At 50.9% G+C, this 23,651-nt stretch overlaps 11 protein-coding genes and 1 pseudogene across 12 annotated transcripts, besides 1 other annotated feature; 7 read left to right on the top strand and 5 right to left on the bottom strand.

Moving 5' to 3' along the window:
* Positions 1-663: 663 nt before the first annotated feature.
* Positions 664-1,020, top strand: NCS54_01511300 (Hypothetical protein; the record flags this gene model as incomplete). Its single annotated transcript, XM_053160221.1, has 1 exon — positions 664-1,020. One exon carries the CDS (start codon positions 664-666, stop codon positions 1,018-1,020), a length of 357 nt encoding a protein of 118 aa, XP_053016196.1.
* A 2,133-nt stretch (positions 1,021-3,153) lies between these two features.
* Positions 3,154-3,521, top strand: NCS54_01511400 (Hypothetical protein; the record flags this gene model as incomplete). The annotated part of the gene is made up of 2 exons (XM_053160222.1): positions 3,154-3,338; positions 3,398-3,521. 2 exons carry the CDS (start codon positions 3,154-3,156, stop codon positions 3,519-3,521), a joined length of 309 nt encoding a protein of 102 aa, XP_053016197.1.
* A 958-nt stretch (positions 3,522-4,479) lies between these two features.
* On the bottom strand, positions 4,480-5,614 carry NCS54_01511500 (Hypothetical protein; the record flags this gene model as incomplete). Its single annotated transcript, XM_053160223.1, has 4 exons — positions 4,480-4,661; positions 4,706-4,940; positions 4,998-5,170; positions 5,236-5,614. The coding sequence occupies 4 exons, from the start codon at positions 5,612-5,614 to the stop codon at positions 4,480-4,482; spliced, it is 969 nt and encodes a 322-aa protein (XP_053016198.1).
* A 477-nt stretch (positions 5,615-6,091) lies between these two features.
* On the top strand, positions 6,092-8,084 carry NCS54_01511600 (Hypothetical protein; the record flags this gene model as incomplete). The annotated part of the gene is made up of 4 exons (XM_053160224.1): positions 6,092-6,484; positions 6,540-6,781; positions 6,837-7,453; positions 7,510-8,084. 4 exons carry the CDS (start codon positions 6,092-6,094, stop codon positions 8,082-8,084), a joined length of 1,827 nt encoding a protein of 608 aa, XP_053016199.1.
* Positions 8,085-8,467: 383 nt separating this feature from the next.
* On the bottom strand, positions 8,468-10,611 carry NCS54_01511700 (Zn(2)-C6 fungal-type domain-containing protein; the record flags this gene model as incomplete). The annotated part of the gene is made up of 4 exons (XM_053160225.1): positions 8,468-9,412; positions 9,468-10,237; positions 10,296-10,452; positions 10,507-10,611. The coding sequence occupies 4 exons, from the start codon at positions 10,609-10,611 to the stop codon at positions 8,468-8,470; spliced, it is 1,977 nt and encodes a 658-aa protein (XP_053016200.1).
* Positions 10,612-11,041: 430 nt separating this feature from the next.
* Positions 11,042-12,833, bottom strand: NCS54_01511800 (MFS domain-containing protein; the record flags this gene model as incomplete). The annotated part of the gene is made up of 5 exons (XM_053160226.1): positions 11,042-11,325; positions 11,382-12,094; positions 12,143-12,183; positions 12,237-12,515; positions 12,585-12,833. 5 exons carry the CDS (start codon positions 12,831-12,833, stop codon positions 11,042-11,044), a joined length of 1,566 nt encoding a protein of 521 aa, XP_053016201.1.
* Positions 12,834-13,276: 443 nt separating this feature from the next.
* On the top strand, positions 13,277-14,465 carry NCS54_01511900 (Lactamase-B domain-containing protein; the record flags this gene model as incomplete). The annotated part of the gene is made up of 3 exons (XM_053160227.1): positions 13,277-13,629; positions 13,687-13,827; positions 13,877-14,465. The coding sequence occupies 3 exons, from the start codon at positions 13,277-13,279 to the stop codon at positions 14,463-14,465; spliced, it is 1,083 nt and encodes a 360-aa protein (XP_053016202.1).
* Positions 14,466-14,917: 452 nt separating this feature from the next.
* Positions 14,918-16,681, top strand: NCS54_01512000 (Hypothetical protein; the record flags this gene model as incomplete). Its single annotated transcript, XM_053160228.1, has 3 exons — positions 14,918-15,099; positions 15,154-16,323; positions 16,381-16,681. The coding sequence occupies 3 exons, from the start codon at positions 14,918-14,920 to the stop codon at positions 16,679-16,681; spliced, it is 1,653 nt and encodes a 550-aa protein (XP_053016203.1).
* Positions 16,682-16,756: 75 nt separating this feature from the next.
* NCS54_01512100 (Abhydrolase-3 domain-containing protein) lies at positions 16,757-17,865 on the bottom strand (the record flags this gene model as incomplete). The annotated part of the gene is made up of 2 exons (XM_053160229.1): positions 16,757-16,919; positions 16,973-17,865. The coding sequence occupies 2 exons, from the start codon at positions 17,863-17,865 to the stop codon at positions 16,757-16,759; spliced, it is 1,056 nt and encodes a 351-aa protein (XP_053016204.1).
* Positions 17,866-18,183: 318 nt separating this feature from the next.
* On the top strand, positions 18,184-19,083 carry NCS54_01512200 (Hypothetical protein; the record flags this gene model as incomplete). Its single annotated transcript, XM_053160230.1, has 2 exons — positions 18,184-18,804; positions 18,850-19,083. 2 exons carry the CDS (start codon positions 18,184-18,186, stop codon positions 19,081-19,083), a joined length of 855 nt encoding a protein of 284 aa, XP_053016205.1.
* Positions 19,084-19,240: 157 nt separating this feature from the next.
* On the bottom strand, positions 19,241-20,649 carry NCS54_01512300 (PKS-ER domain-containing protein; the record flags this gene model as incomplete). The annotated part of the gene is made up of 7 exons (XM_053160231.1): positions 19,241-19,503; positions 19,566-19,919; positions 19,987-20,161; positions 20,215-20,280; positions 20,342-20,412; positions 20,462-20,531; positions 20,584-20,649. The coding sequence occupies 7 exons, from the start codon at positions 20,647-20,649 to the stop codon at positions 19,241-19,243; spliced, it is 1,065 nt and encodes a 354-aa protein (XP_053016206.1).
* Positions 20,650-20,977: 328 nt separating this feature from the next.
* On the top strand, positions 20,978-23,022 carry NCS54_01512400 (annotated as a pseudogene). Its single transcript has 6 exons — positions 20,978-21,041; positions 21,096-21,331; positions 21,385-21,756; positions 21,807-22,064; positions 22,109-22,657; positions 22,705-23,022.
* Positions 20,978-23,022: a sequence feature.
* Positions 23,023-23,651: the final 629 nt, after the last annotated feature.

The raw sequence follows: 23,651 nt of genomic DNA on the forward strand, positions 1-23,651 counted from the left end.
CATACTAATAGGCATTAGCCGCGCTGCTTTGATCCGCTAGTTGAAGGTCTCTGTGGAAAGCCATCATGATCTCTTTAACGTATTATTAATGAATTAGCTGGTCGTAGATTAGTTGACTAGTTGGTTCTGGTTATTGTTGGTTGTGGTTGAACCTCCTCCTCTCATGAGGATAACGGAAGCGATTTTAACCTCTTTAAGTAATCGAGAATTATAAGGGTAATCAGAAGGTTGACATTAGAGGGGAGAGCTGCTATGTGAAAGGGTTAAATTTTAACCTCTTTAGCTAGTTAAGATGTAAGCTATTTATTATGAGTAGAGCTGGTTTTAGCATGTCATTAAAGTTATTGATGATTGAGTAGATAAACCTTATTAATTTAAGCCCATTAAGACCTTAGGCTTTGGGTATAGAGCCTTTACTATTGAAATTATTGAGATATTAATTGTGATACTTTGATCCCCATTTTGGTTGGCATAAAGTCATAGAATAATATAATAGTAGACTCGATGTAAGCCAGAGTCCGAGAGACATGTGAAAAGCCGAACATGCTGACAGCATAAGATCCGAGTCAAAGATCCAAGGGCTTCGAGTAAGTAAGTTTCCGCGATTCTCCCTTTTCCCTGCTAACCTGACCACGTTTAGTGAAATTCTACGAATTCTTGAACATGACACTGGTCAAGAAACTTGAGTTTCCTGATAACAAGTCCGACCTTTACTTCCTCGGCTTCGATGCTCCAGGAGCAGCTTCCCACGGGAAGAGCACCTTTGATCGCCAAGGATTGGTTGAACTAACGCATAATTACGGCACCGAAAACGATCCTGAATACAAGGTTAACAATGGCAATATGGAACTCCACAATGGGTTCTCTTACATCTGTCCCAGTGTGGACTCTCTAGAGGCAGCTTGCCAGCGCTTGGAGGATGAAGGTTACAAGTTTCAGCCTAGGCTAGCCGATGTATCCACGGACTTCGCCACTGTGATGATCCAGATGGCTCACCACGACTGGCCAGGCCGCAACTGACTACAATGGTGACACGTCCCGAACTTGGGACATTGTCAACGAGAACTGCCTGAACGAGCACAGTGGGAAACCGGTGTCGTACAAGCTGGTCAGCAGGGAAACCATGTGGCTCAAAGTTCTGGCGAACCCTCCAGAAGCCTTTCTGAGTGAATTGGCGATGGTACTAAGTCTATTGAGAATACTGATATTGTTCTTTGGCATACTTTTGGCATTACGCACTTTCCATCTCCCGAGGACTTCCCTGCCATGCCCGCGGAGCCTATCACGTTGCTTCTGAGACCTCGTCACTTCTTCTCCTCCAACCCTGTGATGGCAGTGGTAAGCCACCTGTTATCATTGGTACTGTTATATGAGAACAAGACGCGGAGGCGTCTCAATCACGTTTGTAGCCAAGATGTGACATGCTTATCATAGGCTTCACTCATCTTAGGCTCGGGCCGGTTCCGCTCTTTAGTGGACACACTAACCAAAATTCTCATTACGCTGCCTAGCAATCTCAAAAGCAGAGACAAGAAACTTGTTTCAAGTGCAGTATCCAACCCTGATGCAACAACATCGCCTCAACAGAGAACTGTAGCGAGAGAACGCGTTAATACTGCCATTACAATTATTCTTGATAATTCCACTTGTTTTCCGTTCCAGTTTCCCCCAAAAGAGAGGAAGTTTTAGGCGCAGCGAAGAGGAACACAGTCATGGACATGATGATGGCATTACAACTTAACGCGGTGAAGTACTTTCATCATGACATCTTGAAACTATAACAAGCAAGCCTTTCCGAAAGGGCTCGCCCTATCACATGTATCGGGAAGATGACTGAAAACATAAACGCCATGGTTAGTCCGAAGCAGTAGTGGTGAACAAAAGGTAAAACCACCAACCTATTCAGTGCCCTCAACACAGCAGCACCTCTTTCTACCCCAACCACAACTCTGCATGTATTGGAATCCACCGTAGCCATCACAGTGGTACTCGCATTGGCCGGACTCAAACCAACCGCACTCGCCTGGGTGATTGCAGACCTCGCGAGGTGAAACAAGGTTGGTGCCGTGAGGGAAAGGGGTGGCGAGAGCCCCAGCAACCAGGGCGGAGATCAAAGCGCCGACGGAGAGCTTCATGTTGGCTTTTCCAAGGTGATATTTCTGAGGAAAATGCGATGAAAGAGGATAGAGAAAGATGTTTGTTTGTCTAACTAGTGGTGTCGTGGGCAATGAAAACATGCGGCACTGAGCTACTTGTACTCGCGAGATTAGAGCTTTGCCACCCAAGTGTATTACTTTGTGTGAATCAATATACAAGAACATGGCTATATCAGTCTGCCAGTCTGAAGCCCACCATGAAACACGCATTGATAGGCCAGTAGCCCTTCATCCGAAGTTTCGCGATGAATACGAGCCGATGTTGAGAAAGTGAGTTGGGATCGTCATGGGGCTGAGCCCAGGCTTCCAATTTCTGGCCCCCAATTCTCAAATGCCGGCCCGATCAGCGCGTGGTATACTTTTAACTACATGCTGCGGGACGCTCCCCATGGTATGTCTTCCCGCTCACATCAGCCAATAGTCGTCCGCCATGTCGACCCTTGAGGTCTATTCTTGTGACGATCCAGCTTGGGTTGCTCCGTCTGACACCGGAGAATGAGACAAATCCCTCAAGCAATCAACGCGAAATGATTCCACCTCATCATGTCATTGCCGTTTATTTCAGGCTTGGAGTTTCCCTTCGAATCCTTCGCGCCCGTCAATCCGTCGGGATTCAAGGGTTCTCTCTGCTCAGCTCGGCCATTCGACGTCAGTTCCGGTCGATCGCCCGACGGCAGAACTGAAATGATCCACCAAGGGCTGTTCAGCCGCTTTCTGATACACCTGATAGGCTGCTTCGGGCTTTGAGACCGGCCGTATTACAGAAGATTTTCTGTAAGATGCTTGAAACACGGTAGGTTTCTTTCGAGTCAAGTTTAGCATGACGTATGCATAACCAAGTCTCTAACGCCTCCCGAAATATCCAGGGCAATGCTCGGTAGCATAGCTGCATAGCATATTTCCATACCAAACCCCAGTGCGCGGATCATAAATATTTACCTACGCGCCCGCCAATGTCCCTCGGTCGTCACCCTGCTAGTTACGCAGACTTCTTATCATGCAACTCAGCAAATATTTGCTACTCCTCTTCCCTGGCATATCCATTGCCGAGGGGCTTGACCCCAGCGCCAAGCAGGAGGGCTTTTTGAAGCTGGAGAAGAGAAAGGGCTGTAGTGGCAACCGACTGAACAGGGATGAATGTCAGGGCAATAGGATCAGGGCATTCAACTCGTTCCACAACTGGTAAGCTGGAGTCCGACTGGGGGGCTTGCTAAAGAATGGCCACTAACTCCCCGTCGCAGCCAATCTGCTGGTGGTCACTGTTGTGCTCTAGAAAAGACACGTGAATATGGACTGGATGTGAGAAAGGGGCTTGGCCGGGAGGATTGCGGATACTGCTACACAGGCTACTGTAAGTCTGTTTGATTTGGGGGTAGAAGTAGCTATTCATATATTTACCACCTTATTCAATACATATCCTTGTGACACTAACGTTTGGACAACTATTTGTTCTCTTTGGGTGCCTTCGTCTCTGCTGACGCCTCTGGCCGCTTTGGAGGCACTCCGTATTTGGGCCAAACTCTGCGGACATTTTCGCGGCTACCGTGTAAACTCCATTACCGACCACTCCGCTGTAGATTGTATCACCATAATGTGTTCTTTGTTATGGTTGAAGCCCGGCCCTCGATGAGATAACTGAGCTAGCAGATAGCATTGGCAGAGTTTTTTTTGACATGGATGAACAGGAAGCTGCTCGCTGGTTGCGAAATCTTGGCTCAGTTTTCGGGGTTCCCATTGGCATCTTTCATAGGTTGTTCAGCCATCCTGCTCGGGAAATGATACTCCTCCCTTCAAAAATGGTGGCTGAGAACATTCCTCGCCATCTCCAGTATGCTCGCCTTTTTTTTTTGTTCACCATGTCATTGCAAGTCCCAAGCTGGTGTCAAGAGAGGCTTTTATTGGTCTATTTGAGGCAAATTTCAACGCCACTAATTGCCATCTCATCTGATGGGCGAACTATGGCTGTAGCTCATTGGGTGTGAATTTCCCTCCGGGATGCCGGGACGGGTGTTGTCAAGCAAGAGTTGGATTCTACGGCGTCGCCTTTTCTACAGAGCCTGAGCGCCTAGTGTCATGCTCTGGCAATGGACTGATACAAAACGCCAACTGAGGCGATACCAGAAAAACACTACTCAAATTTCTGCAAGTTTTACTCTTCGCTTGCCAAATCTTTCACTTTTATTAGTTAAAGAGTCAGACAATTCAGGCAGAGAACACAGTCTTCAGATTAAATTTGGCATTATAAGCCTAAGCAGTCGTAATCCCAGATTCCAACTGCAACTATAGGGGAGCTTAAGGAGGGAGTCCATCCACAAACAATCACCTATTCTGCCTTATATATCGGTACCTTGTAGTCATCAAGCCACTTATCCTTTATAATAAATAGCTGGCTGGCCTGCACTTTTTTGAAGTAGTCATCCTCAGGAATATCTTTGTAGTCCTCCCGATCGACATCCATAAACCCTTGTTTAGCAATCGATCGTGGGGTGATCATGAGAGAACGGCCTGGTCCCATTAGTGACTCCCTAGAATAGGATAGGCAGACTTACCGTTGATGCTCTTATCAGTGGCAATTCTTAGCATGCAGCTTGCTACGTCTTCTTGTTCGCCAAACTCGATACCGTTGCTAAGTAGCCATTTCTCGTACTCTGCCGTGCGTATGGCGCTCCTGATCCAGCAGGGGGCAACGTAGTTGATACGTATGTTCTGCTCATGGCTGGAGCGTCTGACCGTTTTCATGAAACCACGTAGGCCATACTTCGTTGCTGTGTACTCCCAGTTGGCCTACAATGGTAGGTTGTGGTCAGAGCATGAGTCGTCATGAGCAGCAGAGGAACATACTGGTGAGTCAATGTACGCAACCATGCTCCCGGTGATGATGAAGCAGCGATCCCGGTCATCGTGAACTGGTTGCTTGCGGAAGTAGTGTACGGCAAGCCTCCAAGTATAAAAGGTACCATCAATGTTGACTCGGACAATGTTGAGGTCTGGCTTGGCTGGCTCGCCATCTGGGTCTGCAGGTATCGAATGATAGTCAGAGTCGACCTCCCTCGTGTGGTTGAAAGGCCCTCTGACTCACCGTCCAAGTTCCAGAGACTATCTCCAGAGCTCCTGCTGATGCCAGCGTTGGCAAGAACAACGTCAACACTGCGACTTGGACTGTTGCGCTTTGCCTCTTCAAAGACAGTCTTTTGCTGGTCCCAGTCTCGGATATCGCATTTGACAAACAAGCATTTTCTACCATCAACGTTAAGGTCTGCTTCGATAGATCGACCTCGTTGCTCGTTGACGTCGGCAAAGGTGACGAAGGCACCAGCAGCGACGAATTCCCGCACACAGGTCTCACCCATGCCATTTGCACCCCCTGTAATGATGACTGATTTGCCTCGGATGGCGTCCAGCCGCGGAGGAGCTGTATGGTCTACGGGGCCACTGTAGCTATAGCGATCGAGACTCATCTTGATTGATGTGTGAGTGTGTCAGCTGTCGGACTCCTGATGTCACTTCTAAATACACAAGTGGAAGAAGAGAGGGCGAGAATGGCACGCTTTTTCTTGATCAAGTGCGGCTTCTCCTTTGGTCCCCGCCTTTGAAGCCAGGGTTGAGTTGACAAGCCGGTGCTCGGCTTTGGAGTTCGGTTCTGTCACAACGACCGGTAATGCCTATTTGGGATAACCGGTCGATCGCAGAGAGTGTGGGGATGCCGAGCCAATCAGAGACGCCATGAATGTTGAAACCCGAAGCCATTGCCGGCTACCCTGAACACGTACTACCTCTTCCTTTGACAGGTTAATTCATTCTCATCTTTGATATACAACTGCACAAGACGTCAGGTGAAGGACACATTACATCCAGATGCTCCTGGACATCAACGCCTTGAAATTTGAAGAAAAGTCGTCGGGAATCTCCTCACCCTACTTCACACACTAGCTACGATGCCTGCCCTCACTGAGACACCGATAACAACGGCGCGCGTGGTGCCCAAGGCCGCCGATCTGTTGCAAACTCCATCGACGGAACCTCCTGAGGTGGCTGGAAATAGAGACAAGTTTAGGCACAGTGCCAACGCGGCAGCCTCAACCAATGGCCAAACAGAGGACCCCTTCAAGCTCAGCTCCAAGTTTGCCTACACGCCGCGTAGGATCAAGGTCATCACCATCGGCGCTGGCTTCTCTGGCCTGCTCATGGCGCACAAGTTTCAGCACCGCTTTCCCGAGATGCAGGATATTGTCGCCCACACCATCTTTGAGGCTCGGAGCGATGTGGGTGGCACTTGGTTGGCTAACCACTACCCTGGCGTGCAATGTGACGTTCCCGCTCACATCTACGTATGTTTCCCTGTGGAAATCCCTATACAAAGTCCGTTCTTATAGCAATGACCAGGCGTTTCCTTTCGATCCCAACCCCAGCTGGGAGAGATTCTACGCCAGCGGAGGTGATATCCTGGCCTATATCAAAGCCACAGTCAAGAAGTGGAATCTCGATCGAGATTTGCAGCTCAACACTCGCGTCATCGGGGCCCAATGGCAGGATGATTTGGCGCAGTGGAAGGTGACTGTCGAACATGCAGGTTCTCAGAGGGATGAGTACTGTCATATTCTTATTTCCGCCAAAGGAGTCCTTGTGTAAGTCTAAAGTCCCCTCTTGTTCATTCTTGACAAGGCCTAATCCCGCTGGCAGCCATGAATCGTGGCCCAAGTTTCCTGGACTGCAGGATTTCAAAGGCCACATGACTCACTCGGCCGACTGGAACCACAACTATGACTACTCAAACAAGAGGATAGCAGTCATCGGCAACGGCTCTTCTGGAATCCAGATTGTTCCTCAAATGGCCAAGCTCCCCGGCACAGATGTTGTCAACTTTGTTCGTGGTCCAGCTTGGGTTTATTATCGAGCACCACCGTCAAAACACCTCGGCCGAGAGGATGACGACCCAAACCCACGATACTCGGAAGAAGACAAGGCTCGGTTCCAGGACCCTGAGCTTCATCTTGAGCATCGAAAGGGCATCATCTCCCGAACAAACAAGTCGTTTTACATCTTCCGAAAGGGCGAGAATAATGACGCAGGCATGAAGATGGCCGCTGCACAGATGGCTGAAAAGCTCAACCACGACCCTGTGCTATGTAGCAAGTTGATTCCAAAGTGGGAACTGGGATGCAGGCGTATTACGCCAGGTCCAGGCTATCTGGAGTCATTCCTGAAGCCACACTGCCGTTTGACAGATAGCCCTATCACGAAGGTGACGGAGAATAGTGTGTGCACGGCCGATGGCGAGGAGTATGAATGTGACGTCAGTAAGTAAAGTTGCAACCTGTTTGACGCGAGAGTGACAAGCTGACTATTATCCCAGTCGTGTGTGCAACCGGCTTCGACGTTTCCTTCAGGCCTCGCCATCCCATCATCGGCCTCAAGGGTGCCGATCTCAGGGAGAAGTGGAAGGAAGATCCAGAGTCGTACATGTCGGTCGCAGTCCCCGAGATGCCCAACTACTTCATGATGATGGGGCCAAACTGTCTCGGTGGACATGGCTCCCTCGTTGAGTCACTGAACTGGACGGGCGATTACTTTGTCAAGTGGATCAAGAAGATTGCCACCGAAGACATCAAGTACGTTGTCCCCAAGCAAGACAAGGTGGATGACTTCATCAAGTACTGTGATGAGATCCACAAGACGCTTGTCTGGAGCGGAGGATGTCGCAGCTGGTACAAGAGAGGTACAGTCGACGGGCGAGTCACGTCCTTGTTTGGCGGCAGTGCTCATCTATTCAACCGCTTACTCCAGGACATTCGGGCAGAAGACTTTGACATCACGTATAACACGGCAAACTCATTCCGGCTCATGGGAAATGGCTTCACGGCTTTTGAGATGGACCCGGAGAGCGATCTGTCGTGGTACGTAGAGAAGGCGGAAACTCTTTCAACCTAGACTTGGAAGTTGGACGCTGAGAAACACATTGGATGAGGAACGGGATAGCTAGAAGTAGGTCACCATACGGGGATTTGTTTTTGAGTAGTGATGAATGGAAACAAGGCCTACGCTTTGAAAGAACGTGGCATATATGCGACTTGGAGTAATTGGCTTGAATGCTGAGGCATAGGTGACGGCCCGACATCTCTTTTTCTTCGGCGGTGGACAGGGTTAGTGAATTACCCAGTAAGAACACAAATGATCTTGACGAGGCTACAGAATCACAAAAAAGCGAAGGGAGGCCGCTACAACTGTACCCTTCGGACTCAACAAGACTCAGTAGCGGAAGATTGCAGCACCCAGCAAGTAGATTGTCATTGCATTGTTATTGTTGATAAGTTTTATGAAGTCTCAAATCCCAGGGTGGAAAAGTCAAATGTGTAGTCGACAAATGGTTCTAGGAGATCCTGATACCCTTCGAGAAGATCATGATGAAAAACACCATTCTCGGGTGATGGAAGTGCCGTTACTGCAGTGCCAAGCTCTTTATCAGCAATCAAGTCATCAGCGATCCTGCTTGTTGACCTGGTTACAAAAGGGAAAAGCAGAATCCAGTTGAATTCGTCAGGCAGGCCATCCCCGTGAGCTGCCGCAGGCTTTGGTCGACCAGATTGTATCATTGTTCGTGGCAGACTGCGTAATCGTTCAAAGCCTTGCCGGATGACGTTTGCAGAAGCCCACATCTTTTGTAGCTGGCCGACCGCTTGTTCCAAGATGTCTAGGCCCTCTTCTGCCTCTTGCGAGAACTGCTTGATGCGACTGGCTTGAAGCAGCGCAATGAAGGCAGTGCCGCAGTACCAACAGGTGATGGCCATGAGAAACCGGGCATTACCACGTGATAGGATATCCCTGAGGATCCTCGCAATACACGACGCGGCTAGTATCGCCGGTGGGAGAGCTTGGGGCAAGTCTGGCGCCGTCCTTTGTAGGTGGATGATGATAACAGTAGTGAGGTATGGCAGATGGAGCTGATGAACATCTCGATCGAAGGATACTGTTCGGCTGGAGCCAATCGAGAGCTGGAGGTCTGGCGGTAGAGTCTGCACCCAGTTGACGAGTTCTTGTCTAAGGTCCGCAGGGAAAGGAGCGCTGGAGGACTGAGACAAGACCTTGGAAACCCTGCCGATGATGGCACACAGTCGAACCCAATAAAGGAAGATGCGCCCCTTCTTTTGAGAGGTAGCATCACACGGGAAGTCTTCCGGCTGTGGCTCTCTGATGTTCATATCTTCTGGGCAGATGATGCAGGGCTTGCTTTGGCAGAGCGAGGTGAGACGTTCTCGTGCCTGTGAGGCGATAAGTTAGAGTGTGCAGTACTGCCCAGCTTTGGGAGGTCCTTACGAATACCGTCCACCACAGCCGCCGCCGAAGGCCCAGGTCTATTCCCGCCACCTGTGCCGCTTCCTCTGTAGGCTCACGATGTATGTTCATCTGTTGAGCGTGTCTGATGATGGCCGACGTCCACCACCAAGAAGAATGACGATGTGCTATCGAGGGTGGCCGGGGAGCCCACCAGTAAAATAGTGAGATGGCCTTGAGTGCAGTGAGCATATCTGCCTCCTCGTCGTTGTAGAATATCATGCGAGCTTTCTGATAATACTCAGCTGGTCCCTCATGCTTGACCAAAGGTGGCTGAACATGACTTGCGGCGAGTGCAAGTGCATTGGCTAGCATAGGTGACCTCTCTAGATCCGCTTCCAAGGCGTCGCGGTCGAGCACGGGACACCATGGATAGCAGTACTTAAAGTAGGTCTCTGAAAAGCTCTGTTGGAGTTCTTGCTGCCGAGGGTCCGATGACGGGTTGTCCATGTCTAGGCTGGCCAGAAGCTCTTGTTGCTCCGCGTCGAGCTGGTTCTCGGGCCCATAGACTTGTAGAAATCCGGTGTCGACATCACCACCATGGCTTCGCCCGCCACCCTCAGTGGGCGACGCGCTTGGCTGGGTTCCTTGGTACGAGCTTGGTCCAGGGGGGTCCTCAATCGCTATCGCCGTGTACGGTATCTCTGGCTGAGAGGCTCTAGCAGAGGACGGAGTTGGGACCATGGCCTGGTTGCTTAGATCGTTGCCAGGGGCTGCGACCATGGGCTCCGGTGCATCAACTTGGCCATCGTCTTGATGTTGAATGTCAGCAATAGTGCAACGTGACCATCATGAACAAATCGGGCTCACCAATAGTCGCCAAATGGTCAAGCTGAGCTTCACTCTCATCCTGGTTCTGAGCCGTCACCCTCTGGCGCGTCTTCCCTCTCCTCGAGGGCCTGAGATGGCAGTCCTGGTCCTGACCCTCACAGTTGGTACATCTTGCTTCCCCCTTGGTCCTTCGGCCCTGAAGCAGCAAATTAGCACACTCGGCCGTGCCAGAAGATCCCACTGAACTCACCTGCAAGTCGCACTTGATCTTCTTAGAGTGGCAGAAGAAGCAGACGACCTCAGCACGCTTCCGCTTCGGCTGATGAGCTGCAAAGCGGAGCCACTTGTCTGACATTGCCGAGCACGGTGAAGGAGTCGGTCTTTGGTGGAGGGTTGATGGATGATGTGTTGCCGGAATGGACGGTTGCATCCAAGGTAGATTGCCGAGAGGAATGCGGGGAAACCATAACGGGGGAAAAACATAACCGCATCGAGGTACGTAGCGCTACGTAACTAGGCTAGGTCTCGGCAACGAACTCTGCGAATTGAATGAGGAGGCGGTGTTAATCCTTGGCATAAGTGCTGGCCGGACTTCTGCATTAACCTCGGTTACGTGGCTTATATTAACGTATTTCTCGCTGAAATCACACGATACGAAGTGTCACGGAAGCATCAAGGTTGATTAATGCATGCGGAACTATCTACGAATTTCCCGGTTGAGCCAGGCAACCCAGACCACCACAGAAATGACTCCAAATTCCATCCACCAAGTCGTCGCCCGCCATTCAGAGAATGTATCGGAATTGCATGTTCTGACTTGTTAGCCTGCTTCTGTATGGGATGAATACTTCAAGACTTGCCTTCTTATCAGTAAGATCGTCGTCGTAGGCATGGTCGAATCCTTCCATGACCCCAGCGGCATCACGCTTGCGGTTCGACCACACACATAGAAACCGGTAGATAATGGCGAGAACGGCAGCGGCAAGAGCAGTAACAACTACAACAATAAACCCCGAGGTATAACGGGGGGCATCTTCTTTCTTGAAGACCAGAGGACCAACGAAATTGCCTGCAAATCGCACATGAGCGTCCCATCCGTCTTAGCTTGAAAGAGAAGCAACTCACCCAGGCAATATCCAATGTAGAGACCAGAAGAAGCGACAGAGCGCTTGGTGTAGCCGGCAGTGTTGGCAATCTGCTGTCCCATGAGCACCGCATAACCACCGCCAACAGACGGCAGGATGTAGCATGCAAAGAGCAAACCACCTGTTGCCGACTGCGGCAGCTTCCACAGCAAAAGAGCTGCAAAGGTCGTGCCCAGCTGTGCCGCAAAGACTAGGTATGATCTGATGTTCATGAATCGGTAAGCCAGGTAAGGCATGACGAGCATGAGAGTGCCGGCATAGGCGCCAGCGGGCATCGAGATGAGTAGGGAGTTGACAGTGCTGAAGCCGAAGCCATTGATGATGATGGGCACAAAGGTCGAGATGGGTCCGTTGGCAATCATGGAAAGGAACGCAATGGCAAACACGACCCAGAATTTGCAGTCTACCAGGAGCTCCCAGATCTGAGAAACCTTGAGATGAGTGTTGCGGACGCCAGAGTTGTTGCTCCTCAGTCTAGCCACGAGGATGTACCGCTCTCTCTCGTTGAAGCCTCTCGCGCGGACGGGGTCTGGGGGGAGAACAAGGACAAGGAGTATACCCCAGGCGATGGTTATAGCGCCGGAAAAGTAGTACATGTATCTCCAGGACGATTTGCCTCCATTGATGAGACCGAGGCCATAGTTGACGAGGGGAGAAAAAACAGAGACGTATCCGGTGCAGGAATACCAGATGCTGCGACGTGTCAGCGTGTACAATGGACAGAGTACAGACGACGCTTACCCCATGCGCATGGCTTGCTCATTCTTCTTGTAGAAGCTTCCCTGCGTCCGGTCAGGAACCCAACACTTGACGACTGGGGTTCACGTGTACTTACAACGATGAGCATGAACATGGGACTGATTCCACTTTCTAGGAGCCCAAGGAAGAACCGCTGAACGTACAGAGTCTTGTAACCAGTACAGACAACCGTGAGGATGAGGCATATCCCCCAGAGGGTGACGATGCCCGAGGCGACTCGTTCGATAGGGTAGCGCTGGGCAAGCACCATGGCTGGATAGGCACCGACAATGAACCCAAGATAGAAGATGGAGGCCGAGAAGGAATACCTGCTGCCCGTCAGGAGATCAAGATCTTCCCTCAGACCAAAGAGGGCCTGAAGCATGGTAAGATCAGCAAACGGGTCACGTCACTGGTATGATCAAGAATCCCAATCGCAACTCACCGCTTGGCCCAGCATGGCCTTGTCGTAGTATTGAAGCCCGTAAGTTACACACAGGATGGGCATGAGTTTCCAGTCAATCTTCCTGCGCAACTTCTTTTCTTCCTCGTCGCTCCAGCTTTCATCTCCCTGATACGCCTGCAGGACGCGGAGGGCCTCGTCTCGGTGGAGGGTGTCGACGGTCTGGGTACCCTGTATAGAGCCATCGTCGACGCTCTCTTGGTGCTTGACAGGAGCTTCTTTGTCCGACATTGCTGCTGCTGATGCTTGCTTGCGATGGCTTTCTGATGGTTGATAAGAGCTCCCCCGGAGCGGTTGTTGTTACTTATGTACATGAAAACTCGTCCCCATGGGGAACAATCTGGGGTAGCCTGGGGTACAGGAAGCTGCAAATTGCAGGGCGCACCGAGCATCCGGGCGATTGGGCGACCTTACCAAACTAGGATTGCCGAAAGAGTAACCGATACTTGAGTGAGGGGTTAGGAGTCTGGGGCCTGCACTTTGCACCAACTGGAGGTCATCTGATCTTGAGCTCACATTGGTTGGTTGATCGTTTGTAGCTTGTTCACTACATAGAAACACCTCGCACCCGTGTCTGTACATCAGCTTAAGCCGTCATCCGTATGCGATAAGACTTCGAGACTTTGATTGGGCTCAATCGCCCGAACAAATTGACGCCAGCAGTTCTTGACGCCATGTCGAAAATCCCGCCTGTCATCTTCATCCCTCAAGGAAAGGCACTACAAGCAGTCAGGCTCATAAACCCCGTCAATTTCGGGCCTGCAGTCATCAAGCGATTCATGGAACCTTCCGTCCCGGGTCTTGAGACATTCAGATCGAGCCCTTCCCTCTCTTTTCTCCTCGAACATCACTCGGGAAGAAAGCTAGTCTTTGATCTTGGCATCCGCAAAGACTACGAGAACTACTCTCCCACAATCGCCAAGTACATTCCTACGACCAACTACGAGATTGAGGTGGCGGGAAACGTGGCAGACATACTGCAAGACGATGGCGTGTCCCTCGGAGATATTGAGGCCGTAATTTGGAGGTAAGCGTGGACATCATGATGCTTGAGACCAAGGTCGATTTTGCTCATCCTATCCAGCCATTGGCATTGGGATCATATCGGTGACCCTTCAACATTTCCAGCCACTACAGACTTGGTAGTCGGACCTGGCTTCAAGAAGGCGATGCTTCCGGGTGCTCCCTCAAACCCAGAGTCACCCATCCTGGAGAGCGACTATGAGTAGCTACCCTTGACTCGTAGATGCCGAAAAGACTTTAACACTCATCAGGGGCCGAAATCTTCGTGAGATTACCTTTGATCATGATTCACCGAAAATCGGCCAGTTTCCCACCTTTGACTACTTCGGCGATGGCTCTTTTTACCTTCTCGATAGCCCCGGGCATGCTGTAGGGCATCTTTGCGGCCTTGCCAGAACAACTGACAATCCGCCCACGTTTGTGCTCTTGGGCGGTGATATTTGCCACTACGCGGGCATTTTCAGACCATCCAGCTATCTCCCAGTCCCTGATCGTATCACCCCTCATCCATGTCACGCAACCAAGGATACTGTCTTGTGTCCCGGAGAAGCTTTCGACAAGCTGCAAAAGTCACGCGGAAGAGCATCGATCGATAGCCTGTTCGACTTGACGTTTGGCCAAGATATCGAACTTGCAAGGAGGACGACTAGGCAGCTGCAGGAGCTTGACTGCGATCAAGACATCTTTGTCATCGTAGCTCATGACTCGACCATTAGGGATGGGGTGCCTCATTTTCCGAGGAGCCTGAACGACTGGAAGGCAAGGGGCTTGGGAAAGGGTCTGAAGTGGACGTTCCTACGCGATCTTGAGAATTATTGGAGATCGGAAGGACTTTACTAGTTATCCTTGACGTTGACTACATTATTCAAAATCCGTACATCTGTTCTTGCAGCATCAACTCTGACTCATGTCCTGGTCTCGCCCTCCCCCAAAGGTCCGTCAGCTAGCTCATCTGCCCAGTCCCAAAGCGGCTAACCGCCGAACCGACCTGAGGTCGCATGACGAGAGCCGTTCAGCCTCCGGGCGGGGTTTGGATGCTCGGCAATAAAATGGTTATCCTCTTTCGGGATAAGCGAATGTGGAGAGGTAGCCTAGGCTGACAGTCTTGAGGACAAGGTTTCCGGGGGATCGACAAGTAGAGCAGGTTAATTAACAAGCCTTTGAATCGATCTTGATGCTCCATTGAAACAGCACTTTGCCATCAAGTCCAACTCATCTGTGGGCAGTATTCTCTATCTCTCAGTTTTCACACCTACGCCTTGTCAAGCTTTCGCAACTGAAACAGTCTCACCATGCCTTCGGCGTTGGGTATCAATGGGGAATCATCCACATTCAATGACTCTAGTCTCGGCTATGATATCCTCATCGTCGGCGCTGGACTCAGTGGCATCTTGAGTTTATACCGCATGCGTGAACTTGGCTTGAGAGCACGAGTGCTTGAGGCTGGCCCAGCTGAAGGTGGTACCTGGTTCTGGTACGGATAGCGGCAGGTCTAGGTGTACTGAAGCAGCTGCTTACACTGACCCAGGAATCGATATCCCGGAGCTCGGTTTGACTCGGAAAGCTACTCGTACATCTTCTCCTTCTCTCAGGAGGTTCTTGATGAGTGGAACTGGACAGAGCATTTTGCCCCTCAGCCAGAAACCCTCCGTTACATCCAGTTCCTCACCAACAAGTTTGACCTGAAGCGCGACATGCAATTCGACACGCAGATCAAGTCAGCCCACTTCCAGGAAGAGACCTCCTCGTGGCTGTTGGAAGACGAAGAGGGCAATTCTTATACCAGCCGATATCTCATCACAGCCATGGGCATCTTGAACAAACCAACGCTTCCCAACATTCCAGGCGTCCAGAAGTTCAAGGGAGAGTCCTGGCATACAGCGCGATGGCCCAACGATGCCTCCAGCCTCCAAGGGAAGCGAGTCGGCATCATTGGTACTGGCGCAACTGCCATCCAAACTATTCAGGCCATCTCAGACAAGGTCGGGCATCTCACCGTCTTCCAGAGGACGCCAAACTGGACCGTGCCTCTTCGCAATTCCAAGATCAGCCTGGAGGAGATGGAGGAGATCCGCAAGAGCTACCCTGAGATATTCCGCAAATGTCTCGAGTCATATTCATGCTTCATCCACGTGAGCGACACCAGAAGCGTCTTCTCAATGACAGAGGAGGAGCGGCAAGCACACTGGGAGAAACTGTATTCTCTTCCAGGGTTTGCCAAGGTTCTGAGCATCTCCTCTGACGTCGCCACGAACTGCAAGGCAAATGAGCTATACAGCAAGTTCCACGCCGACAAGATTCGAGCTCGCGTCAATGATCCAGAGGTTGCTGAAAAGCTGATTCCAAAGAATCATGGGTTTGGAACCCGGAGAGTGCCCCTTGAGAGCGGCTACTTTGAGGTTTTTAACCAACCCAACGTTAACCTGGTTGACATAAGGGAGAACCCCATCTCTCAGATCACTGAAACGGGTGTTGAAACTGGCGAATCGACTCACGAGTTGGATATCCTCATCTATGCCACCGGCTTCGACGCCGTCACTGGGTCTTTCAACGCCGTGGACTTTGAAGGCCGAAATGGGACCAAGCTCAAGGATGTCTGGAGCAATGGTATCAGAACCTTCCTGGGCCTTACCGTCCAGGATTTCCCCAATATGTTCATGATAATGGGACCTCACCAAATGTTTGGCAACATTCCACGGTATGCTCACCTTCCGCACTTTTATAGCTATCAACTCTGACCTACTGACTCTCAAAGCTCGATCGAGTATGCCGTGGACTGGGTAGCCGAGTTTATGCGACACGCCCGAGACACCAACATCACCTACGTGGAAGCCACAGAGAAGGGCATGGACGAGTGGACGGAGCATGTCCATGACTGTGGCAAGGGACTGCTGGCAAACGAGGTCGATTCGTGGATGACTGGAGTGAATAAGAATCTGGCCCACAAGCAGAAGAGATCGATGACGAGATACAATGGGCCAGCGCCTGGGTACCGCAAGAGGTGCGATGAGGTCAAGGCGAGGGGGTATTCAGACTTTGTGATAAGACACCAGTAGGGTAGAAATTTATTGAATTGCGGATAAGCTCAAGATTCAAGTCATTTGCAAGCAAGATAAGACAAAATCTGTACATCAACTTTGAATCCTGACCTTCCCAGACGGATCAGGCTTTGACAACGCCCAACGGATTCCTTCCTCCATAACCTTGTCCCATCTTTCAGACTCGGTCAACTGCTCACCGAATCGACGAAAGCCGTGAGGTAGCCCCTTAAAGACGTGGACATCTGTGGGAACTCTGCCCCAAGTGACAGTTAGCAAATGGTTGAACCCTTGAACAAGATAGCTCACCCTGCCTCGGCAAGTTTCTTCCCATACAACAGTCCCTCGTCTCGTAGCGGATCAAGGCCTGCTATGCCCAGGACTGTCGGGGCCAACCCTACCACCTGCTGTTTCGAGGCATTTCCAGGATTTAGTCGAAGGTCTTGGGGGTTTGGTTTTGTGATCTTGAGCAGCTCCGTGAAGAATTTGGCTGTCTTGATGGGAAGAATTGGCGCATTTTCATTCTCCAGATACGATGAGACCGAAGGATCTCTCAACTGCTCGAGCTGTGGCTCATAGCAGTCCATATGGACAAGACATGGAATCATTAGAACTTGGCCAGCAAGTTTGGGCCTCAACAGATCATTGGGTGAAAGGTTTTGCGCAAAGGTCAAGGCTGCCGCCAGCTGAGCCCCAGCCGAGATGCCACCAACTACAACCTGGCTGTCATCTCCGACGAGCTCGTCAATATGGTCGTGAACCCAGTGAAAGGCATCTTCCGCATCATTCCAAGCCATTGGATAGGTGGCCTCAGGCGTGTGGCGGTAGTTGACGTTGATGACGATTACCATGGCACCGCTGGCGATGCGAGTACAGATGGCATCTTCTGAAGACAGCGATCCAAACAGATATCCACCGCCGTGCAAATGGATGTAGATGGGAAGACGCGCGGCGTGATCTGCTGAAGTCGGTCTGTAGCCTCGAGCTTCAACCGTAGCGCCGTCTCGTGTGTCAATGCGGTAATCCTTGATGTGAACAAGATGTGACAAAGACTCCATGGCTTTTGCCGAGATTTCTTCCCTTCCTTTGTTGACCACCCTCTTCCGCTCAGCGAGGCTTCCAAAGGTAGGAGGAGGTGGAAGAGTTGCTTCTACAGCCAACCATTCGGGAGACTTGCCGCCGTACTCGGAAAAGTCGCACATTCTTGTTGAAGCATCAACTTCAGAGTATCGTTGGGGTTTCGAGTAACAAGGACAGTCAAAAAGGCCAACCCTCAACTCTACAACCAATACCTAGGAGACGTGACTGAGGTCGGCCATTGCTACTGAACTGCCTCGGCTCATCTGCTTACCCCGCAGGTACGTCCGATCGCCATGTCGGTCTACCTGATTAGGTTAACCAGAAGGCTACCGTCATTGGACAAACTAATAATCACGGTGTTGCTGCTCATCTAAGTGTACTTATGGTATTGTGTCAAAAAGTTACTCAGTTTATTGGTTCAGGTAACAAACCTCCCAACAATGTCGCCTGGTATCCCTGTAGAACCGCCATCGCGATCTTTGGCTGGAAAAGTCGCCATAGTTACAGGCGCTGGCTGCTTTGGAGATGGAATTGGCAACGGCCGAGCAATCTCAATCATGCTAGCTGACGAGGGCTGCAATGTGGTGTGTCTCGACATGAGCCTGGAATGGGCATCAAAAACGGCCGAGATGGCTGTCCTTGGACGCAAAGGAGTCTCGGCTGTCCCGATACAAGGAGACGTCACGAACTCTAGCGACTGTGGGAAGGCTGTCTGTCTGGCCTTGCACACGTTTGGCCGTCTGGATATTCTCGTCAACAACGTTGGGATAGCGGGTGCTCGAGGAACAGCAACCGAAGTCGACATGGAGGATTGGTCGGCAGGTCTGAACGTCAATGTGTCGAGCATGGTGTTGATGGCCAAGCATGCAATCCCGGCAATGATGGAGAACACGGGCGAAGCCAAGGGTGCCATTATCAACATGGGCAGCGTGGCTGGGCTCAAGGGCGGGACACCACATCTGTTGTATCCCACCGCCAAAGGCGCCGTCGTCAACATGACCAGGGCAATGGCAGCTCACCACGCCAAAGACGGCATCCGAGTCAATTGCGTTTGTCCTGGGGTAAGTAACCAGCAATCTTTGGTGAGCTCTGCTGACTGCGTCCAGATGCTGTACACGCCAATGATGTACGCTAAGGGCATGTCCGAGGAGGCGAGGGAAGCTAGGAAAGCCCGAAGCTTACTGGGTACTGAGGGAACAGGATGGGATGCTGCCTGTGCCGTTGTTTTTCTCGCAAGTAACCACGCCAGGTGGATCACAGGAGCGATATTGCCGGTGGATGCTGGAGCTACCGCTGCAGTTGGAATAGGCATGCCGGCAAGCGCCAGTGTCAACGGATGAATATTGACCAATGTGAAGGATGAATCTTTAATAACAAAGACGTTTTGTTGTGTAATGAATCTTGCCTATTAAGCTCTTCATGCTATGCTGCTCTGATTCCCTTCTTCAACCTTCATCGAGCCGAACCAAATGCGTCATGAAGCTCTTTTAACAGTAGCTAATCATGGGTCAATGCTACACGCGCTCGAACTTCGCCGCTTACAAGAGATTCGAGGATTCGAGGAAACTCGGCCAGTTTCGACATTTCGACTTGGGGTGTGATAGACCCATCGGCAATCAACTGCAAGACCTCTTCAAGATCCCTCACCTGTCCTCCGTAAGAAAATATGTAGGTCAGCCGCTTTCTTGTGCCAATCTTCATGTGAATCGTGTTCTCTGTGTCGAGGCTTCCGATGCAGATCAGCTTCCCTCCCCGTCGAACTGATACATGCCCTCAAGTCAGTTCAGGTTCTTGGTTCAGCGTGTCTCCGACTGTTCCTTACCGATGTGTTGAGCATCTTCGAAAGTTTGATGAGTGCCAACAAAGTCCAGTACCGTATCAATCTTCCCATCAAGTTTAGCTCCGGTGACGAACTCTTGTGGTGATGCCCCTATCGGGACAATGTCACAAGGGGGTATCCCTAGTTTCTGGGCCTCGTCCAGACGCCCCTGTCTGATATCCGATACAATGATCCTGGGTCCTATATGCAGGAGGATTTGCAAGGCATTGAAACCTAACCCGCCGAGGCCAAAAAGGAAAATCGTCTCGTGGGCATTGACCTCTGCCCTTCTCCTTATGGCGTGGTATGCGGTGTTGACAGCGTCCGTAGCAACCGCTGCTTGCGCTGGAGTGACGCCTGTCACAGCATGGGTTAGCACAACTCAATTTGTTCCATTTACTGACCAGGCCTTGACGTTACTCACCTGAGGGCACCTTGACTACACCTCGAATATCAACGGCTGCGTACGGTGCATAGAATCCATCCTGTCCTATGCCGGAGTGATGACCCTTCTCGCATAGCTGGCTCAAGTCACGGGAGCATTCAGGGCAATCATGGCGTCCGCAGCCAGGCACAGCGTGAAGAGCAACAATATCTCCCTATATGGAAGTCAGCCTGCTCTTGTGGAGGCCGTGGATGGAGATTTCTTTACCACTTGGAACTTGTCCTGATGAACCGCTGAGCCAAGCTGAACAATCTGCCCACACCCTTCATGGCCCTGAAATTTCGTGATTAGCTAAAGGCCGGATGAATTTGTGTTCCTTTGTCGAGTTTCTCACCAAAGTGTACTTCTCCTCAAACCAAGATGCCTGTTTGTCGATGGTAAGTAGTGAATGGTCGCTTCTGCATACTGTGGCCCAGTCAGAGCTTAGTATCTTGTGTCTAGTGTCTCGTCTTACCTCCGGATGCTAACACCTTGCAGAGAACACCCGTAGGTGAGACTTTAGGCAAGGGAACCTCTTCAAAGACCTCGTTGATTGTCAGCGTATGACTTCGTCACTGCTCTTGGGCCACTTCGTACTGGTTTACTACTTCCTCTATGCTTCCTCCAAGCCAACATGGTTGCGGGTAACTGCGTAGTGGCCATGGCTTGCTGCATATGGTACCTATCACTGTTCAACAGACTATCACTTGAGGGCTGGTTTGCTTTCCTCTCCCTACAGCGCATGACTCAGATATTAAGCTACCCAGGAGGTGAGCTCTCGGGCGCCTATTTCCGGGATGCCGGCGGGGTTGCTCTCAACCGGCTTCATGCTCGGCTATCCCCAACCGTCCTAGCGCTTCCATCCTCATCTGACTGGCGGTAAGACTCATGACGCTTTATCAAGTATGATTTCTCGTGGCCATATTGTTTGCTTCCTTGGTATTTACCATACCTGTCTCAAGCCCTCCCAGTCCCCTTCAAGACGACGTAGGCCAGCGCCCTTGTCAACATCATGGTTTTCCATCCTCCCAGCTGGGTTCCAGAACTCCCGGTTGGTCAGGGCCCTAAGCCAAATCTGTGACATGACGTTTCTGCTGACGCACTTCTAGCGCCTCCGGATTCGATTCCCATTGTAGAGTTCATGAGCAACGAAGCATATGGCCGCCGTCCACTTTCTAGGAGCAGGCACCCTTTCACCTGTGGTATCACTGGTCGCACATACTCGGCCACTGAACTGTTTCAACGTTCCGAGTGTGTGGCTAGGTCGCTAGCTAAGAGACTTGGCTGGGAAGTGAATCAAGGCACGGCGTGGAATAAGGTACTGGCCATCTTCTCGCTCAATACGGTACGTAACAAGATGACGACTTGATAGGAGGAGCTCACTGCTGACTCGCCAAGGTCGATTTCGTAACGGCGATATATGGCGTTCATAGGCTATCCGGAATTGTTACTCCAGTCAACGCTGCAAGCTCGGCTGCTGAATTGGCACATCAATTGAAATCATCAGGGGCCAGGGCTCTGGTCACTTGCGCCCCTTTGGCAGAGACTGCTTTCACGGCTGCCCGGAGTGCATGCATACCCGATGAGAACATCTTCTTGTTCGACATTCCAGGCATGGAAACATCTTCGCAACTCACTCACAGGACGTTTGAGAGCCTTGTCAAGCAAGGTTCTGACCTTCCCGAACTTGATCCACTCAGATGGGCCCCGGGACAAGGAGCTCGGCAGCCCGCCTTTCTTTGCTATTCGAGCGGAACTTCAGGGCTACCAGTAAGTGCTCTACCTCATCGCGGAGAAGCCACGGCTCACGGTACGGGCAGAAAGCGGTCATGATCTCCCACGCCAACGTCATTGCAAACGTGTTGCAGCATGCTACCTACGACTCAGTTGGCCGAGCCAGGAAAGGTGTCGAAACGCAAGCAGTATCAGGCTTTCTGCCCTTCAGCCATATCTACGGTTTGGTGATTGCATGTCATACTAGTACTTGGAGGGGCGATCAGGTCATCGTTCTCCCCAAGTTTGAGCTAAAGGCTTTTCTCGAATCAATTCAACGATTCAAGATTCGTCAGATTCTACTGGTAAGCTTGGCTCAATCAAGCCATCCAGTCTACTAATAAGTCAGGTCCCGCCTATCATCATCAGGATGCTGCAGTTGAAGGATATTTGCGCAAAGTACGACTTGAGCAGTGTCAAGTTTCTTTACAGCGGAGCAGCACCTTTAGCCGAGGAAACTATGCAACAGCTGAAAAGCATCTATCCTGGATGGACGGTTGGCCAAGCATATGGTCAGTTTGATGATGGCATCTCGTTGAAGGTTACTGACTTGAGAGCTCAAGGCATGACGGAAACAGCAACGGTGGTTTCATCGCCGAGCGAACACGACATCTTTATGAAGGCATCTGGGTCCTTACTTCCAGGAACCAAAGCTAAAATTGTAGACATGGTGGGCAACGAGATCACTAGCTATGATTGCTCGGGAGAACTTCTGGTCCAGGCGCCTTCTGTTGTGCTGGGCTATCTTAACAACGAGAGAGCAACAGCTGAGACGTTTGTTTTTGATGCTGATGGTCGTTGGATCCGGACAGGAGACGAGGCTCTCTTTACTCTAGCCCCGTCTGGTAACGAGCAACTCGTGATCGTCGATCGAATCAAGGAACTCATCAAAGTCAAGGTCAGCCAGATCAGCATGTCTTGGCAATACATCCTAACAAGCTACAGGGTCATCAAGTTGCCCCTGCGGAGCTCGAAGCGCATATCCTCTCGCATCCTGCTGTCTCAGACTGCGCAGTGATACAAGTACCCGACGGGCGCTCTGGGGAAGTGCCCAAGGCTTTTATTGTGCGAAGCCCTCTTGCGGAGGCAATTGTCCAAGAGGAGCTTGTACGGGATATTAGCAACTATGTGGCGGCTCATAAAGCCCCGTATAAACAACTGAAAGGTGGTGTTGAGTTTCTAGACTCTATTCCAAAGAGTCCAAGCGGAAAGATCCTCAGACGGGTCTTGAGAGATAGGGAGAGACGCCGAAGCAAGATATAGCGAAGGACTTTTATCTGCATCACTGGAGGCTGCAAGGTAGATGACGGAGCACGGCTCGACAGGATGCAACAGGCCGGTAGTGGAAACTCCCTATTACCTAGCAGAAACCTCGGTTAAGCTATTAGGCCAGGTTAGGCTTGGTTCATTTAGCAGATAAAAAGAAGGGTTAGAGAATTTTGCGCACCGACTTTGGAGTGTATCATTCCATGCGTCTTCGATCTCTGGCGTTAGCTGCCCTCCGGAGATGGATTTCTGGGAAAAGGCATTTTGGAATGTTTGCCAACAGTGGTGAACCGCTTCGAAAGCAGGGGTGGGAACAAGCGTCACCGGTCAGCTAACAGCTACCTCCATCCAGTACGATTGTATACTCTTAGACCATGACGACATGTTCTTGACGCATTCAAGGTTCGACGACTTCAGCCCTTCGCAGGGGAGAAAGATTACCGTAAATAGAATGATGAAAATAACGGAGAGATTAGATAAGGTCTGCTTCTGCAGCAGCATTGTAGACATTTGGGTTGGGCAAGGTGATTTCAAGATGATTTCAAGTTGACTTGAAGGTGGAAGTCAGAGAATGTGTGCCAAAATCCCTCTTACACCTAGGGAATGCCAAAAACCCTAAGAACTTT

The sequence above is a fragment of the Fusarium falciforme genome, chromosome 14 (assembly GCF_026873545.1).
Source record: "Fusarium falciforme chromosome 14, complete sequence".
In the NCBI taxonomy this organism is placed as follows: Eukaryota; Fungi; Ascomycota; class Sordariomycetes; order Hypocreales; family Nectriaceae; genus Fusarium; species Fusarium falciforme.